This window comes from Thalassophryne amazonica, chromosome 16 (genome assembly GCF_902500255.1).
Source record: "Thalassophryne amazonica chromosome 16, fThaAma1.1, whole genome shotgun sequence".
Classification (NCBI taxonomy): Eukaryota; Metazoa; Chordata; class Actinopteri; order Batrachoidiformes; family Batrachoididae; genus Thalassophryne; species Thalassophryne amazonica.
In genome coordinates, this window is record NC_047118.1 from 8625797 (window position 1) to 8643977 (window position 18181).

At 38.7% G+C, this 18181-nt stretch overlaps 1 protein-coding gene across 1 annotated transcript in view; it reads right to left on the reverse strand.

The window, feature by feature from the left end:
• The window catches only part of mrc2 (mannose receptor, C type 2), a 73537-nt gene that overhangs the window by 38094 nt on the left and 17262 nt on the right, over positions 1-18181 (reverse strand). The window contains exons 3-9 of the mRNA XM_034189950.1: positions 14543-14716; positions 14198-14362; positions 9629-9742; positions 9217-9360; positions 8882-9073; positions 5370-5524; positions 5088-5192 (exon numbers count right to left, since the gene is read on the reverse strand). Of these exons, the coding sequence (XP_034045841.1) occupies positions 5088-5192; positions 5370-5524; positions 8882-9073; positions 9217-9360; positions 9629-9742; positions 14198-14362; positions 14543-14716 (1049 nt within the window). The remainder of the gene's footprint in view (positions 1-5087; positions 5193-5369; positions 5525-8881; positions 9074-9216; positions 9361-9628; positions 9743-14197; positions 14363-14542; positions 14717-18181) is intronic.

Sequence of the window (18181 nt, forward strand, 5' to 3'; positions counted from 1 at the left end):
AACACGCAGACGAAAAAACCATGAGGGATGAGATTTTGCATGAGTGTGAAAGTTAGAGACTGTTCTTATACAACCTCAGGCTTTTTGCACAACCACGTGTGGAATCTGGCGAGACCCTTCACCGAAATCTTACTCATTTTTAGTTACTCTGGTTAGTTTTCATGATTTGCAATGGCAGAATTTTCCCCAGTGCCTGCAATAAAAATATACTCTAATATGCCTCACTATTACACAAGAAATATAACCATAGCAAAAGTTATGTTTCTTATAATCCCACCTAAATTTTCAGATTTTCAGACCATCACAATATTTTAATTTTCCTTAATTTAATTACATTCTTTTTTTCTTCTGTCCAAATAATTTCTCAGCAGCCACTCAATCTAATTTTCAGAAGAAAGCATTTCCAGTAAGAAATAATTGTATTAAACCTGAGCAGGATGTTCAGCAAGAGTAGGATTCAGATTCACTTAGCTTTTCGGTTCTCTTTAGATAGATATAAGATAGAAGACAGCAGATAGTTGTTTGTTCAGGGAGCTTTATATTCTACCTGAACACCATATATGTAATATTGAATAATTTTCACAATATTATTTGTAATGCCAATAATAATTAACTTTAATATTCCATCACATAGCTGCATAGTGGCTTAGTGGTTAGCACTGCTGCCTCCCAGCAAGAAGGTCATGGGTTTGATTCCCACCTGTGGCCTTTCTGTGTGGAGTTTGCATGGGTTTCCTCCCACATTTAAAAAGAAATGCAGGTTAGGTGATTTGGAAACTTTAGAAATGTCCAGGTCTCTCTTGAAAAAGAGTCGGTCGTGATGCGCGAAGCCTCCGCGCGGCTTCCATGACAAAATCTCTTGTTAAAAGTGAAATCTGCCAGAAAATGGCTGATGTCCAGCTCTTGTGATAACCAGAGAAAGAGCACACGACGGTCTTGTATCCACAGAGCCATCTGTTTAGAAATGATCCGGTGGTTGGTGCCTCGTCGTCGCAGCTCGGAGCGCGGCGCGTCCTTAAAGCCATCCTTAAAGCTGTAGTAACAGTCCTTATTCTCTGTGAAGCCCGTAAAATTTTCACCGAAAGCCAGATAAATTTTTTGAATGGTTTCCAGGTGCCAGTCTCTAACAGCTTCTGAAAACATTCTGATGGAAAAAGTCCTTTTAATTCTGCCATTTCCAGACAATGAAAATCCGATGAGGGGGCGGGACCACTCCTTCCCAAGGCGTGCTCACAGGCGAATGACGTCACCGACAGGCGTGGAAAAACACATGCATGCGCACGAGGGTTCAAGCATGTCTGACGTAAAAACATATGAATGAAATCCATATAGTTTTTGAAAAAATTAAAAGGGCCATTACTTTATTGACAGACCTCGTATGTTCAGTTAGATTTACATTCACTGAGTTTTTGATTCAGTTCAGTTTTGAGGTATGTTCATGCACCTGTTCATGCACAAGTCATCCTCCAGGTTACAGAGTAAAAATGCTCTTTGTATAGCCGGTGGTGGAATTAGCATTTCACCCACCCCAAAAAAGGCAAAAAAAAACAACCATACTACTGAAAGCCAAAGGAGAAGACTTGCTTCTACTCTGCAGTCTTTCTACTTTCACCTCCCAGCAGAGGTTGGTGGGAGGACTGGCACTCCAGAAACTTTCACCTAAGACTTGTGATAACACCTTAGGACCATGGTTTCAGAAAAAAGAAAAGGTAAAACCTGTTTACCAAGATAGTCCACACACAAACGAAGAGAACAATGAAACTCGGCTGATGGTGGAACTAAACTCACAACCTGCTTCACCATCCTGCCATCAGACCTCAGGCTGCAAACCAAAAGTGGATCTGTCAACACACTGTGACTCGAAGATGCTTTTCTTCGCTGTAATCACACTGTGGTCTGACTGTCATCTCTGACAAAAAGCAATGTCTTGAAAGGAGAAAGCAGCAGATCAATGAGGCGACACACCAGAAGCACAGTAATGACTTACCAACCACATGTGTTGGATGATGAGCGCAGCGTGGTGCGAGGCACACGGTTTAGGCCTCACGTGGTGTTCTACTGCTGAAAAAGCCAACAGGCATTTTGTCATGGTGCATGAAGTTGAGCTCATCTTCCCCAGACAAACCACACCGGTGCCGGGAACCCACAGCGTGTGCCATGCCAAATGTCCCTGTCACATTACCAGCTACGATGCTGCACATCGAGGCAGGTAAAGATTCATTACAGCAGAAAAAAATCGGCCATTCACGCAGAAGCCGTTGTTTAAGAAAACAGCTGGGGACCAGCATGACGTTCAGCCTCAGATCATTTACATCATAAATCAGTTGTAGGCAAAGATTATATTATAGCTGAAGGGCACAGAACTTCAGTCTTCAACATCTGCTATTTTACCAATGATATTCCAGTATTTTAAACAAACAAACAAAAACTGTGTAACTTAGAATTTTGAGAATAAAGTCCTCCGTTTTGTCTTATTTTTCTAACTATAAATATCTCCTGTACTATAAGCACTGAAAAAATATCGCGTATTATTTGTTTGAAAAAACCTAGGAAAGTTTTTTTCACTCAGAAATTCCAAGTAAATTTTACAAGGGGAATTCTTAAGTAAATTTTACTTGCATATATTAGTTTATCTAAAAGAATAACTCATTTAACATTTACTAGCAATTATCAATTTAATATTTTCATTGAATTTTACTCTGTCTTTATTCATAAAAAGTAAATCTTCTCAGCTGTTCTCCTTGTTTTCACTCAAGTTTGCCACAGCAGATCCAATTTGCATCTGCATGTTGATTTGGCACAAATTCTACACTGGATGCCTTTCCTGATGCACCTCCACATTACATGGAGAAATGTGGCAGGGGTGGGGTGTTTAACCGGGAACCATCTGCACTGAAACCAAGTGCAAGGGGAACAGCTGAAAAGTCTTACTTTTATGAATAATGAGTATAATTCAATGAAAATATTCAGTTGTTAATTGCTAGTAAATGTTACTTGAGTTATTCTTTTAGATAAACTAATATATGCAAGTAAAATTTACTTAAGAACTCTCCTTGAAAAACTTACTTGGAATTTCTGTGTGAAAAAACTTGCCCAAGTTTTTTCAAGTAAATATCACTCCAAATTTTTTTCAGTGAGTGACTTAAAAATACAAACAGAAAATGTACCTCTAATATATCAACAAAATATGAACAGCAAACAAATGTCAAATACAGGAATAAGTGTGACGAAAGAAGCCTGAATATCCCCCCTATCTTCCAGTCTGAACCATCTAAGCTAACAGGCTAACCTCAGTTCAGTTTTTTATTAAATCTTATTTTGGGGGACTGCATGGTGGTTTTCTTAATAATCTACTTTTTTGTGGACATTAAAAGTTATGAGCCGCTTATTTTCTCAGTAATCGTGCATTAATGGGGCTTAACGGAGAAGGCTACTGATATCTGCTAAAAGTGCTAACGTTATTAGCGTACAACATTAAATCCAGAGCATTTCAGTCAGTGTGAATACTGCAGCAGAGATGTCTCAGAAGATCCGTTAGGATGATTCACTGCACAGCAAGCCATAGTATTCCAGGTATTTGTAAAATAATACTCAGACACAGGCTCCATAACAGCAAGCAGCCACTGCCAGCAGACTCTGACGGACGTACTGAGAGACAGAGATGCTTGGCTCAGCCGCTGTCACGAAAAGTGACCACACCCCCAATTATGGTTTAAAACATCTTAAATGAATAAGAAAGGGAAAAAAAAATCCTCCCCCCTGTACAGTTGTCATAGAAGAAGAAACTATCTGTTGAGACCAAATCCAATTTTTGTACCAGGCTGTAAAAATATTTATTTCTGGTCTAAAGTTGGACATTTTAGCATGGGCTCCTATGGGAATGTGCTCCCATTTGGAACCAGTCTCAAGTGGCCAGTCAAGGAACTGCAACTTTTTCTGCTTCTGGTAGGGCTTCATCTGAGACCACCACACACACTCTTAACACACACTCTGTTGTCTTAAAATGAAGTATTTTCAGGGTTTATGTTTGAGAAACTGTCTATTTATTCTTTAAGGGAGTGATTTATAATACCGTTCAAGACAGGGTGTGAGGAAAAAGCAGTCAGATGTGAAGGAAGTGAAGAAAACTTTATAATAATGCTGAACTTAGCAGCCATCACTATAGACTGTCAGCAGCTGGAATTATAAGACAAAAAAGACTGAAGAAGTGTGAGATCTGAGTCGAGAATTATGGATGAAAAGTAACTCCGCTAATAGAGGCCTTTGCTAGCAGTGGCTGCTAGTTGTTGTTGACTGGACCATGTTTAGTCTTTCTGGACAATTTATTACAAAAATCTGAGATAATATTGCTTGCTGTACAATAGATTGCACAAACAGCTCACGTAAGAAGTGTGTTCTCCAATATTTCCTTCGTGTGAAGGTTCAGTATCATTTCAATTGTACATTAGCACTGTTAGCACAAAATTAGCAGGTACTGAGAGTTTGGTGAGGCACTAAAAGGTAACTCCCTTTGACTGCTCCCTTGTTTTAAGTGAGGATCGCCACAGTAGATCCGCATGTTGATTTGGCACAATTTTTACACCAGATGCTCTTCCTGACGCAACTGCATATTATGTGGAGAACGAGCAGGGGTGAAGTTTAAACCCCGGAACTCTTCGCACTGGAAACAAGAACAATTCAGTGCTTGGCCACCGTACAAACCACCTTTACAAAGGTGGTACGTTTGCGTGATTATTGAGGCAATATGCAGTCAGAATGTTTAACACCGGAGTTACCATTTATGAAAACCTCCTCCCAGTCTGCAAAAATATGCTTTAATAAAACACCTAAACCAAAATTAGCCTCCTAGCTTTAGTTTGCCTTATAACTCTGACATGGGGGCTGTGTTCAGCCTTCATTCGCCTCGCCCAGGTCATGCCAGTCTTGCCCGCTTGCCACATCTATACCCATTTAAGTCAGACACTGCCAAGATGGTAGCATCTTGAAACTGCCCATCAAAGAGTACCTATATGTAAGAAAACTATCATTTTCTCCTGCATACATCTGCAGCAGTGAATGCAAAGAGGAAAAAAAAGAATGACACTCACTTGTTTGCAGTCTTTGTGCTGTGGCTTCCCTTCATGTTTGGTGCCTTGTTTCTTACAGATGGAGGCCAGCGTCAGATTACAAGGGTTGTCATCCCAGCGACCCTCCTGCACACGTAAGGAAGACAGAAACAGAAAGACAGAATGCTGCTGTTGCATACACACACACATATACATATATATATATATATATATATATATATATACATATATATATAGAAACAGAGGTACTAAAAGATGACTGAGGCCCCAGAGGTCAGAGTGAGGGTGCGCACGGTGACTCACAGGTCCCCACATGGAGACACAATCTTCCTCAGTGTTGCGGAAGTTATTTGGTTCAAATGGGTGCCAGTACGTGAAGATGACGGGTGTGTGGTCAGTCCACTGGAAGTCCATTTGCATGTTGGTGTCATGCAGCCCGATCCACAGCTGGTTAATGTCTGACAGCAAATATGGAGGCACAGTTAGGTCAAGACATTCAGACAAGAGACAGAGATACAGATAAAACCTGATTTTAACTTAAAAGTTGAACACTATCCCATCAGGATCTAATCAGACTGGAACACTTCAAGTCCTGGGCTTCATAGAAAATTTAAGCAGGCATAAATTATTGTTTAAGATGAAATATTTTTGATTTGTATAAAGGTTTTGTAAGTTTTCATTGCACGACAGTAGCTCAAAATGTCACAGTTGTTTATGCCTAAAAATCTAATATTTAAACAGGAAAATTTAAAAGAAAATGAAAAAATGAGTTTATGGGTTGGTTGGCCTTGTGGGCTTAATCACTGTAGCAAGAAGAGAACTGTCACTGGTGTATAGAAATATTTACATTCTCCTACACTAGGTGGAAGCATGGGATTATATGCACAACAACAACAAAAAATTTTTTTTCCATAATAATCAATAATTTATCATTATCTCACGATTGCTTACAATGAGATACAACAAAATCCAATCAGTTAATTTTCATATGAATATTTACTGTCGTGGAAAATGGGAAAAACCTGTCTATATTTATTTGTGAGTTATCATGTTTAAAATGTACCTGACTCATTCATTCATATTTTGGAGACCTAAGTCCAGAGAATGTTAACTGAAAATGATCCTGGATTTGCATTTGAGTCCAAGTCAACTGAAATATTTGTGGGCCCTCAGACAGCCACCAAATTTCATCCAAATTTGTATGTATCTATTTGGCATGTCAAAGACACTTAATGTGCACTGTACCTATCCACCCAGTTGGAAATAGCTACCGGGAATGGCTGATGAAGTAACCTGCAATGGTGTCCAGGGATAAGCAGTGGCAGCAATGGCCCTCAAGACTTAATTTGACATATTCTACTAACAATAATAATAATAATTTCCTTTATTTGTCACTGTACATACATACAATGAAATTTGTCCTCTGCATTTATATCCAGAAATTATTAATTTCTTATAATGTTTCTTAAAACAGACAAAAGAACTACATAATCTAATTTCCACAGGACATTTGTTCCAAATCTTCACCCCTTTAACTGAAACACAAAAACCCTTGACATTAGTACGTACGGGAGGCTTCTTAAAAACCATGCATCCTCGTAAACTGTATTCAGATTTCCTGATCTTGAACAGGCTCTGGACATAAAGTGGCAAGGCCTGGTTATTAGCTTTGTACAAAGTTTGTATGGTGATATAATCCACTAAATCTCTAAATTTCAGTAAATTTAAAGTCATAAACAGAGAATGCATTGGCTCAAGATAAGGTTTATTACAGATGATTCTGATGGCATGTTTTTGTAAAAGAAATACATGATTGGTATTTGATTTGTAAGTATTACCCCAGAGTTCGACACAATATGTCATATATGGTACAATTAAAGAATAATATAATCTAAGTAGCCCATCCTGGGACAATATGTCCTTGACCCTGTACATGATAGCGATAGATTTTGACATTTTAAATTTTATATAATTTATATGAGGTTTCCAGCTGAGTTTATTGTCAATTATAACACCTAGAAATTTGTTCTCAGTTACTATCTGTATTTCCATATTGTTAATGGTTACACTTTTACATTTAGGCACAAATTTATTTCCAAAAATCATACATTTGGTTTTCCCAAGATGAAGTGACAATTTATTAGCATCAAACCAAGCCTTAAATTTATCCAGTTCGTTTACCACCGTGTCAAGAAGCTGTTCAAGATTATCACCACTGCAAAATACAGTTGTGTCATCTGCAAAAAGAACACACCTCAGTACCCGTGACACATAACATATATCATTTATATATAAAATAAATAACAAAGGACCTAAGACCGAACCCTGGGGCACCCCACACGTAATTTCTCGAAGTTCGGAATCAATGTTATTGTATTGAACATACTGATACCGACCATGTAAATAACTATTTATCCAGTCATATGCTAATCCTCTGATTCCATATTTCTGTAATTTAGTTAGCAATATTTCATGATTTACAGTGTCAAACGCTTTCTGTAAATCAAAAAAAATACCTACTGTATATTGCTTGTTATCGACTGCAGTCGCTATATTTTCCACGAAATCCATCAATGCATGTGAAGTAGTCCTAGATTTTCTAAATCCATATTGTTCTTCACAGAGTATCTCATACTTTAGTAAGTAATTATCCAGTCTTTTTACAAAAAATTTTTCTAGTATTTTAGAAAATTGGGGTAAAAGTGAAATAGGTCTATAATTTGAAAAAGTGTGTTTGTCACCAGTTTTAAACAAAGGTATTACTTTGGCTATCTTCATCTGTGAAGGGAATTTACCAAAACTTAATGATATATTACAAATATAAGTGAAAGGTTTTACTATACAATCAATGATTTTTTTCAACAAAGCCATATCCAAATTATTGAAGTCCTTTGATTTCTTACTTTTAGAATTCTGCACCAGATCAATTATTTCTTTTTCATTTGTTCTACCAACAAACATTGACACAGATTTATTAAATGTTATCTTATTTTCAAAGGATTTAACGCTCAATGAATCAATATTACTGGCAAGATTTTTACCTACATTGACAAAATATTCATTAAAATGGCCAGCAATAGTCTCATTATCTTCTATCACAGTATTATTGGAAAGAAAAAAAGAAGGATAATTTAGCCCATCCTAATTACAGTTAGACACAATCCTAGTGGTTGCACTAGGAGCAGCAGGCAGCCAGAGTCTGGAGACATCTGGAGACCAACTCCAGATGTAGAGATGCTGCCTTGTTCATGGTCAGAGAAAGGAACAAACCCTAAACAAACTGACAAACAAGCAAAACCAACAAACGGCAGTGACTGTATAACCTCCATGGTGGAGGTAACAAATGATAAATAACTGTACGATTTTACTGTGTCAAAAACAACAAAAGATAAGATCAAATTTATTCATCCCAAAGGAAATTATTTCTCCAGAGTACAGAGACAGTAAACAGTGAACAATGTTTTTGGTTTTTTGGGGGGGGGGTTTACAATAGGTACAACAAATTTACTCTGAATAACTGAATAACTCTGAATAGCTTTATGTATTCATCCTGCAGAAAGGGGAGGAATTGTACAGTCTGATTGCCACAGATAGAAAAGACCTCTTGTGGCCTTCTGTCGTGCACCTTGGTGGTCTCACATTACGATATTCGCGATATTCAAAAGATCACAATATTTCAGAAATTCAAAGTACAGTACAGAAGCAGAACTCATCAAATGAGATTTATAGAAACTTAAGTTTTGCAATTTGGTTTGTTTTTCCTAAATGTAATTTAAAGGAAAAAAGTACTGCAACGAAACAAATGAAGAGGTCACCTTTCTTGAGATTGCGCAGGATGAACTCGAGTTCGGGCAAAGTGTGGATGCTGACCAGGTTGGCCTCCATTTTCTGGCAGGTTTTCTGACCAGTTTCCCAGTTGGACTTTTCTGAAGTCAGCTTGTAGCAACCAGCCTGAAAAGACTGCCAACCTACATCGCACTCATATTTCTCATTGTCAGCCCAGGAGTCTACAGTGAGAAAGAGGTCAAATCGGGCAAAATGTAGCGTATAATTATTTGACTAAAAATTAACACATATAAGTCAAATTCTGGACTTTGACACTGTTGCATGGCATAATTTAATGGACTCGTGCAAACACTTCTATACTGACCGGTAGTGAAGGGTTCCAGGGTGGCGTTGGGCCTCTTCTTGCAAACATAAGGCAGAGCAACAGCACAATCACGGTTTTGCCAGCGACCTGATGACTCAGTTCTGATTGCGACACAATTGGCCTCCTCAGCTTGGTTTGGTTGGTCTGGAGTGGAACAGTGAGAAAAAAATGCCAAAGAGTTCTGCCTAAACCAAAACGTCTAACTCCTAAGCACTTGCACTGGTCAGTAGTAGAGGACTGTGGTTATCGTGGAAGACCAACAAGTATGGATGTTAGCAGAGTTGAGCATTGCCAAATCTGAGTGTGCATGCTCAGTCAGGCTTTGTTGGGAGATACATTTAAAACAAAAACCACATATCCGGGCTAACATGCTTTATTTTTAAAAAAAAGCAGGCTGTTTTTAGATTCTAACCTGTTTCCCAGTTAAGATACTTCAGCGGTGAGGAGTCGGCCCACTGCCAACCTCCGTTGACATCCAGGTCATTGAGGCCAATCCACAAAGCAGCACTGTAGCCAGTCAGCAAACCTAAAACAGAAGGACATCCTGTATCAGGTACTAAGAGGTGTACAGTACATTGTCCATCATGGACTGGTTAGATGTCAGATGTGTTTTATTTAGAGGAGCTTAAATTGTGGACTTATGGTCACAAGAACATTACAAAAATGAACAATTTCTTTATTGTGATTGGGAACGTGAATCTGCACAGCCAATACAAATACATGATTTTTGAACTCTTAAAAGTATTGCTTGATACTGATGAAGGCAGTGCCACAAGTCACAGAATCAGTTTAATTTCCCTTAGGAACAACAACTGGCAGAGTATATTTCATGACCATAACCTGCTAGTATTTACTCTCCACCTGACTTCTAAATATTGGTCATACACGGGTGTAAATGTGGACTGACTGGGATTTGGACGAAGATTTCAGAATATTTAAAACTGTCTTCATTGTAAGACTAATCCTTTCTGTACAGCGGCCCACCTGAATAAATGGCGGTATTTGGCAAAGGATAAACCAAAGTTGTGTACACAGGATGTCTATGATTACTGTGACTGCAGAAACAGTCATTATCATCATCATATTATGAGACTGAGCATTGAGATTGCGCCATCTATCTCCGAAGATATACTATACATAATACACTGTATGATATACCTCAACATTTTATAGACGTTGAGCAACAAAAGTGCTCAGTCACCCTCCTAGATCAGCTGAAGCCACGATTAAATATCCTCCGCTATGAAGAGTTAAAACCATGTTTGACATTTCGGGTTTTATCTTTAATTTAATTCCTAATCCTGATATACAGTGCATCCCAAAAGTATTCACAGCGATTCAATTTTTCCACATTTTCTTATGTTGCAACCTTATTCCAAAATGGAGGAATTTTTTTTACCTCAAATTTCTACTCACAACACCCCATAATGCCAACATGAAAAGAATTTTATTTTTAAGTTTTGTCAATTTATTAAAAATAAACGAGTAAGAAATCACGTGTACATAAGTATTCACACATTGTTGATGCACCTTTGGTAGCAATTACAGCCTCAGGTCATCTTGAATATGATGCCACAAGGGTTGTGCACCTATGTTTAGGCAGTTTTGCATATTCCTCTTTGTAGCACCTCTTAAGCCCCGTTTACACATAGACGGTAAGAGCTCCCGGAAGCATCCCGAAAGAGTTTTTGGCTGTCTTAAGGATCAAACGCCATTGTTAACCCCGGAACCAGGGGGCGTGGCTTAGTTCCGGCTTTACCGGGAATCGTCGAAAAAATTATTCAACATGTCGAATAATTCTGGGAGCGCTCCCGAAAAATTCGCGTGACGACGGAGACAACACGAACAATAGCGTTTGATACTTTTTAATCGCCTTTTCATCCTGCCCCTTCCTGTACTGCCGCAGTTTACACCTCCGTAAACGGCGTTTTAACCGGCGACAGAGGCAGACAAAACGGCGGCGCTAGTGGACAGTACCCTGTTCTAAACACCACCTCCTGGTTAAAATGGCGTTCCAAACGGCCGATAGGCAGCGGTCAGTATAAAAACGCTAGAGCGCTGCATGCAGGCCTCTCACTCGTGGCCAGCTCCAGATATTTTTGCAGAGAAGCTCCAGTATGCCTCCTAAAAGAAAATTGGTAGCGGCAAGGACTTAGGCAAGAAGAAGGAAACCAAGCAGTCTGGTTCAGAAGCAGAGGGGACGCCTGTGGTGGAGACGGAGCAACACGTTGAGGAGTGGGAAAGGAAGGAGAAGTAAAGGCTGAGGATGATCTCCCTCCCCCTGCAGTGACAGAGGCATGTATTCCTGCTGCTTCAGCCTATTATACTCTGGAAGCGGTGCCTATATGCAAAAGATCCTGCAGTAACACAGGATCTGCCTGGATAAAAACCTGGGTATTAACCAGCGGAACACAGGGTATTATCGGCGGCAGCAGAACACCACCGTTCTCACACGCGTCTTAACCTGTGATTGTAAAGGATAGAACTGGGTATTAACCCCCATTGCCTGACGTGTGCCGGATGCTACGGCGGATTTAGCGGCGTTTTATCCGCGTATCTGCGGATAGTACGACGGTCAAAACGCGAAATGCTCACCCCTTTCCACCGCGAAAACAGCCGGAACTACCGCAAACTTCGGTCTATGTACTACCCGCCGACAAAACCTGATGAATCTTTAAGCTTCATCAGGTTGGATGGGGAGCGCTGGTGCACAGCCATTTTCAAACCTCTCCAGAGATGTTCAATCAGACTCAGGTCTGGACTCTGGCTGGGCCACTCAAGGAAATACACACAGTTGGCTGCAGAGATGGTCGTCCTTCTGGAAGGTTCTCCTCTCACCACAGAGGAATGGTGGAGATCTGACAGAGTGACCACTGGGTTCTTGGTCACCTCCCTGACTAAGGCCCTTCTCCCCCAATCACTCAGTTTAGACGGGCAGCCAGCTCTTAGAAGAGTTTTGGTGGATCTGAACTCCTTCCATTTATAGATGATGGAGGCCACTCTGCTCATTGGGACCTTCAAAGCAGCAGAAATGTTTCTGTACTCTTCCACAGAATTGTGCCTCGAGACAATCCTGTCTCAGAGGTCTACAGACAATTCCTTTGACTTCATGCTTGGTTTGTGCTCTGACATACACTGTCAACTGTGAGACCTTTTATGTAGACAGGTGTGTATCTTTCCAAATCGTGTCCAATCAACTGAATTTACCCCAGGTGGACTCCAGTTAAGTGTAGAAACATCTCAAGGATGATCAGTGGAAACAGGATGCACCTGAGCTCAATTTTGAGCTTCATGGCAAAGGCTGTGAATATTTACGTACGTGCGATTTCTTCGTTTTTTGTTTTGCTTTTTTTTTTTTTCCAAAAAATTTGCAAAAATCAAAAAAAAAAAAAAAAAAACTTTTTTCACTTTGTCATTATGGGTATTGTGTGTAGAATTTTGAGGGGAAAAATTTCATCCATTTTTGAATAAGGCTGTAACATAACGTGGAAAAAGTGAAGTGCTGTGAATACTTTCCGGGAGTACTGTAAATAGATGAATCGGAGTCCTGATCTTATTTATCAGTTCTGGTTCACACCAGGCTTTTAGAATACTCTGGTTGCTTCATAACAGTTTGGATATCAGACTATCCTCAACATTTCGGCTTCCACTTCCAGGGATGTTTGACTTTATTCTTGCACAAATCACATGAATGACATGTAACAGATAACATGAGATCCCAACTGGAACCATAAAGGAGAAAGTGACAATATTTAGGGGAAAAACGTTATCAATATGCTTAATGTGAGCAAGTGTCGTGTTTATTCAAATTTCATGAACGAACAGCAAGTTATTGCTTTTGACCACGGAATGTAAACAGCATAAATCTCTGATTAAAATTAGTGAAAATTTCAGGATTTTGTTACAAACAAAATCTATAGAGAAAGACAAACCACTTGTAGTGTATTTTGCCAACTTACTAACTGTACTACCTACACCTTTTTGTAAGTCATAATGTTTAATGCTGCTTGTTTTTGGTGTCTCTGCCTATTATATGTACCTAGATCTTGTCTTAGCTTCATAATGTAAGGTTAGTCCACAGAGCAACCAAACTGTTTTGAAAATTTACTTGAAAAATAGCAAAATTAGCAAAAACAGCAAGAGCAGAGGATAAAAGCCCATGGATTCATAGACACACACACACACACATATATATATATATATATATACATATATATATATATATATATATATATATATATATATATATATATATATATATATATAAAATCACAAATGTGTTGATTACTACAGTAGAACAGAAAATATCAATTATATTAAAGGGGTCATATTGCATAACTTTTCAACAAGGAAGCATGGGTTTGTTAAATGTTTTAAGATCAGATAATATAGTTTGTAGCCACCACCACCCCCCACCCTCACCCCAACTATAGATACCGAAGGCATAATAAAATGCACCTGCTTGGCACGACCCCTCTCTATTTTTTTTTCCACACAGTCCATGTGGGTGTGTCAAACAGAGAAGATTGGCTCATCTGGGTGTGTCTCTCAGAGCTAGCAGAAAGCCAAATATGGACTTCTGTGACATATGTTTAAAACTAGAGCTCTTGGTGAAATTCTACTGTATGTGCATTAATTAATTGTCCACCAGGCGGAGATATTGCTCCATTTCAACAACCTTGAGTACAGGCTGCTGTGGGACACAATGACAAATCTGTTGCTTATAGTAGTAGAAGAGTGGCCTCAAGTCTAAATCTTGTAAACAGTACAAGAATTTGTCAATGCAGAGACACTGAACTGTGGAAATTTGGTAATGTTTCACATCAAACCCCTAAAACATTTAACTGTAAAATGAAGATTTAAAAAAACAATATAACATGTTTAACACAGGATTCATTACTAACAAAGTGTTGTATGAACTCTTCACAGAAAAAAGTAGTACTTTACTAAAATAACTGCAACATTAGAATGTGGTCCTTACCATTGATATAGGTTTGCTCATGCAACTTGGTGATGCTCAGCAGGTCTGCTCCCTGCTGCTGGCAACTAATCCGTGCTTCACTCCATGACAGCGTAGCCTGGAAGTTAAACTGGTAACAGCTGTCAGTCAGCGGATCAGTATCCCAAAATGTCTCACAGCCTTTACCTGGCGGTGAGACACAGAGTAACTGAGACCAAAGAGGAAACAAGAGGAATTACAACTGTCAACACTTGTGGAAATTTTGACCAAAGCTTATTCTCAGTCTCTGGAATTGTTCTCCACGCATGAGAGAACAGTTTGAGGAATGTAAGGACACAGTCATGAACCTGCTCAGCAAAGACTTACTCTTGACGGGACAGAAGCCCCAGCGCTCGTCTTTGCTGTAGTCATAGGTAGTTGCACACCAGAGGTGACCGTCCTCGCGCCCAATGTTGGTACAGCTGTGGAACCAGTTGCCATCGTACAGGAAGGGCAGGTAACAGGGGCGACCGTGAGAGTTGCCCTGGATTGTGTAGATCTCTGAGAAACAAACAAAGAGAGAAGCTTTGAATCCCAGTATGCAGCAGCAGAAAAGGACCCCACTCATGTTGTCTCAAGGGTGTGGACAGTATCATATTTGCTTTCTCTGTGACTTATACAACAGAGGATGTATTACAGTTCAAACAGCCAGATAGTGGTCACTGGACTGTATTTTTCAAAAATAAGACTTAACCAAAGATTAAATTTTAAAAAATCCTTTTAGCAACTATGCATTTACACACACACACACACACACACAAAAAAATTAAATTCTATAGAAGTTTAACTTAAAATAAAAACTGTGGTGGTCTAGTGGTTAGCACTGTTGCCTTACATCAAGAAGGTTGTGGGATTGCTTCCTCCCTAGTTCCTTCTGTGTGGGGTTTGCTCCGGCTTTGTCCCACTTCCAAAGACATGCAGGTTAGATGAACTGAAAACTTTAAACTGACTGTTTTGTCTGTCTACATGTGGCTCTGCGATAGACTAGCGGTCTCTCCAGGGCGTATCCCGCCTCTCAACCTGTGGCTGCTGGGATAGACTCCAGCTCCCCTCTGACCCTTAATTGGAATAAATGGGTATAGAAAATAAATTAATTCCTTCAAAACTGGACAAATGCAAATAGTGCCACAGATACAGATTTTTATCCATATGACATTGTTCAGTACAATTTAATTATTCAGATAAATAACAATAAAAGTCACCTAAAGGCACAATATACTAGTAAGGTCTCGACCTTATGCTGTATTCACCGTAAACTAGAAGTTCTTTTATTTTCAGTAAGATGATGGAAAATTCCACCACTGTTGACGTGTTAGCAGCACCCGCGCACCGCTACAATTACCATCAAAATTTCAACTTTTTTCGCTTACTGCAGTGACAAGAACAAACCAGATGATGTTTTATCTTTAATTATAGTGAAGTACAGGCTACAAGAGGTGGACTATTTAAGTGCAGAGGCGTTTTGTTTTAGATGAAGTAAACAGGAATACTTTCTGCGATATTTCAGAAAAATTAAGCTGCACCATCACTCTAAGATGATTTTTTTAAGCAACCATCAGAGCCAGAGTTTCCTGTGTACACATATTCACCTGGGTGAATAATAGTTATCAAATTGTAAAACATGTTCCACTTAAAACTAATAATAATAATAATAAATTTAAGCACACTGTTGGAATAGACGCACATGCAGTGGTTTGATGCTATAAATTAAATGACAACACTTGGAGTGCTCTTGGTTTTTATAGCCTTGAACCACCATGTGCTTGGATTTTTTTGCCCAAGGTGTCAGCGTTTTTCCATGGCAGAAATATGCAATCTATGAGTGCTGTAACCAGTGGTGGGCACAGATAACCAAAAAGTTAGCGTCGATAACCATTAATCTAATAACTGAAAAGTTGACTTTTATGATGATAAACCGATAAACTGCAAAAAAAAAAATTATCTTTATTACAGATAACGATAACCGATAACTTTTAGTATTGATTCAGGCACGGCCACATCAGATTACACTGTCGGCTTCTGATGAACCAGTTTCACTTACACTTTTCCCTGCTGGTAAATTCAAGGATCACAAACACATAATAATGCACAAAAAAAAAGAATAAATAAAAAAATAAAACCGCAAACACTGTCATCATCTTTCAAAAGCAGTAAAACACAGTATTAGAAGTCACAGTTTATCTCGATATTAGATACACCATCATTTATGAAATAAAAAGCTAATGCTTTTTTCACACGCTTTGAACCCTGCGGCTTAAACAACCGAAATACATCTATTAATGCATTTATTGGCAGAATAAAATACATGTAGTAAATATAAATTCTGACTATTTATTCAGATGAATCCCACTGAAACTAACAATCCACATAAAGCATCCTTTTTTAAAATCCAAAACAGTGTCTAAACGTGAAGAAAAGTCCCTCTGTATACACAGCTGCGTCGTGAGAGCTCCTCTCCCCCACTGAGTCTTGACGATTAAATTACAGCCACAAAAGAAATAAAATACAATCATGTTAAAATTAGTCCGTTTTGTTTTTGTGTCGAGTGGACTCACCCACTGTAACGTCCAAAGTGAACCTGAACTACACTACCCACAATGCTCCCTGCGTCGACTGGCCAATCATGTTTTACGCTTAATGATGATGTCATTAGCAAGCGACAGGCAGCCAGTCTGCTAAAAACACACAACAGATGGACTAAAATGTTTGATTTTAGGGTTTACAAATGTTTTTTGACCATTAAACTTTGGTCACTTTACCAGCAAAAAAAAAAATGTTATCTGACTGAAAGTTAGCAGAACTAAATTTATCGGAAGATAATTGGTCCGATGATGGTTTTAAAACTTATCTGAAAAGCTAATCCACTAGTAAAAACATTAGCTTTGATAATTATCTGTTATCGGATTAGCTGAACTGTGCCCACCACCAACTGTAACTTATTTGTATCCTCAAACCACCGCTTTGATGCACTTACTGCAACGGTGTAGTTAGAATTTTTCTATGCCCAGTCGTTCCTGCCTTACATAAGCATTAACCACCTAACTAACCAACACTTGCCTTTCAAATAGATTTATTTATTTATCTTCATCCAAAACACTTCTGTACACGTAAAATGCAGATGATATGCAAAATAAATAATGAAGTTGCTAGACTGTGTCACATATGTGGTTTTTTTTCTGGGGAGGAATCAAACAACTTTTATAGTTATAGTACAGCCCAAGGTTCACTCAGTCAATATTTGTATAAATTGTATATACAAATTTGTATAAACAGTGTTATGATTATTTTATTTTTCATTTTATTGTTTCACGTTTTGTATTGTATTGACTTAAAATAATTAATGCCATGATTCCCCACATTTCAATGCAGTAGGCAGTGGTATGCACCTCTAAATAATAGATCAACTTTATTTATCCCGAAGGAAATTATTTTGCAAGCATACTGAAACAGTGACAGTAAGCAAAACAAATGAGCACCGATGAAACTGTCCAATAAAGTGACACACCTCGAATGCAGCAGGTATGATTCTTCCTTTAAGACTGGGTGTGACATCAACGGGTTGTCATTGTTTTCAAGAGATGTGACCGACAAACTACGTCATGCTTTAACATGGAAGTAGAAATGCATTATGGGAAATGTAGGTTTGCTTGGGGTGTTTTTGCCATTGACTCGCAGAAAAAAAATAGGTTTCATTTCAGAGTAAAGTAGTGGTTCGCAATGAATTTAATCTTTCATGGGTTTTCAACATGTCTTCTTTTAGAACTTGCTTGCGTGCACCTGTGCACACATTAATGTGAGACCCATAATGAGACATCAAATAAAATTGTGAAAAAGCAGACATGCTCATTTTTGTGAATCCAAGTACATATCAATCACTTTCAGTCTATCAGTTCCAATTATGGTGTGAAGGCCAAAAAAAAACAGCTACTCGATTTCTTACCCAAACACGTTAGATCAGAAACTAGG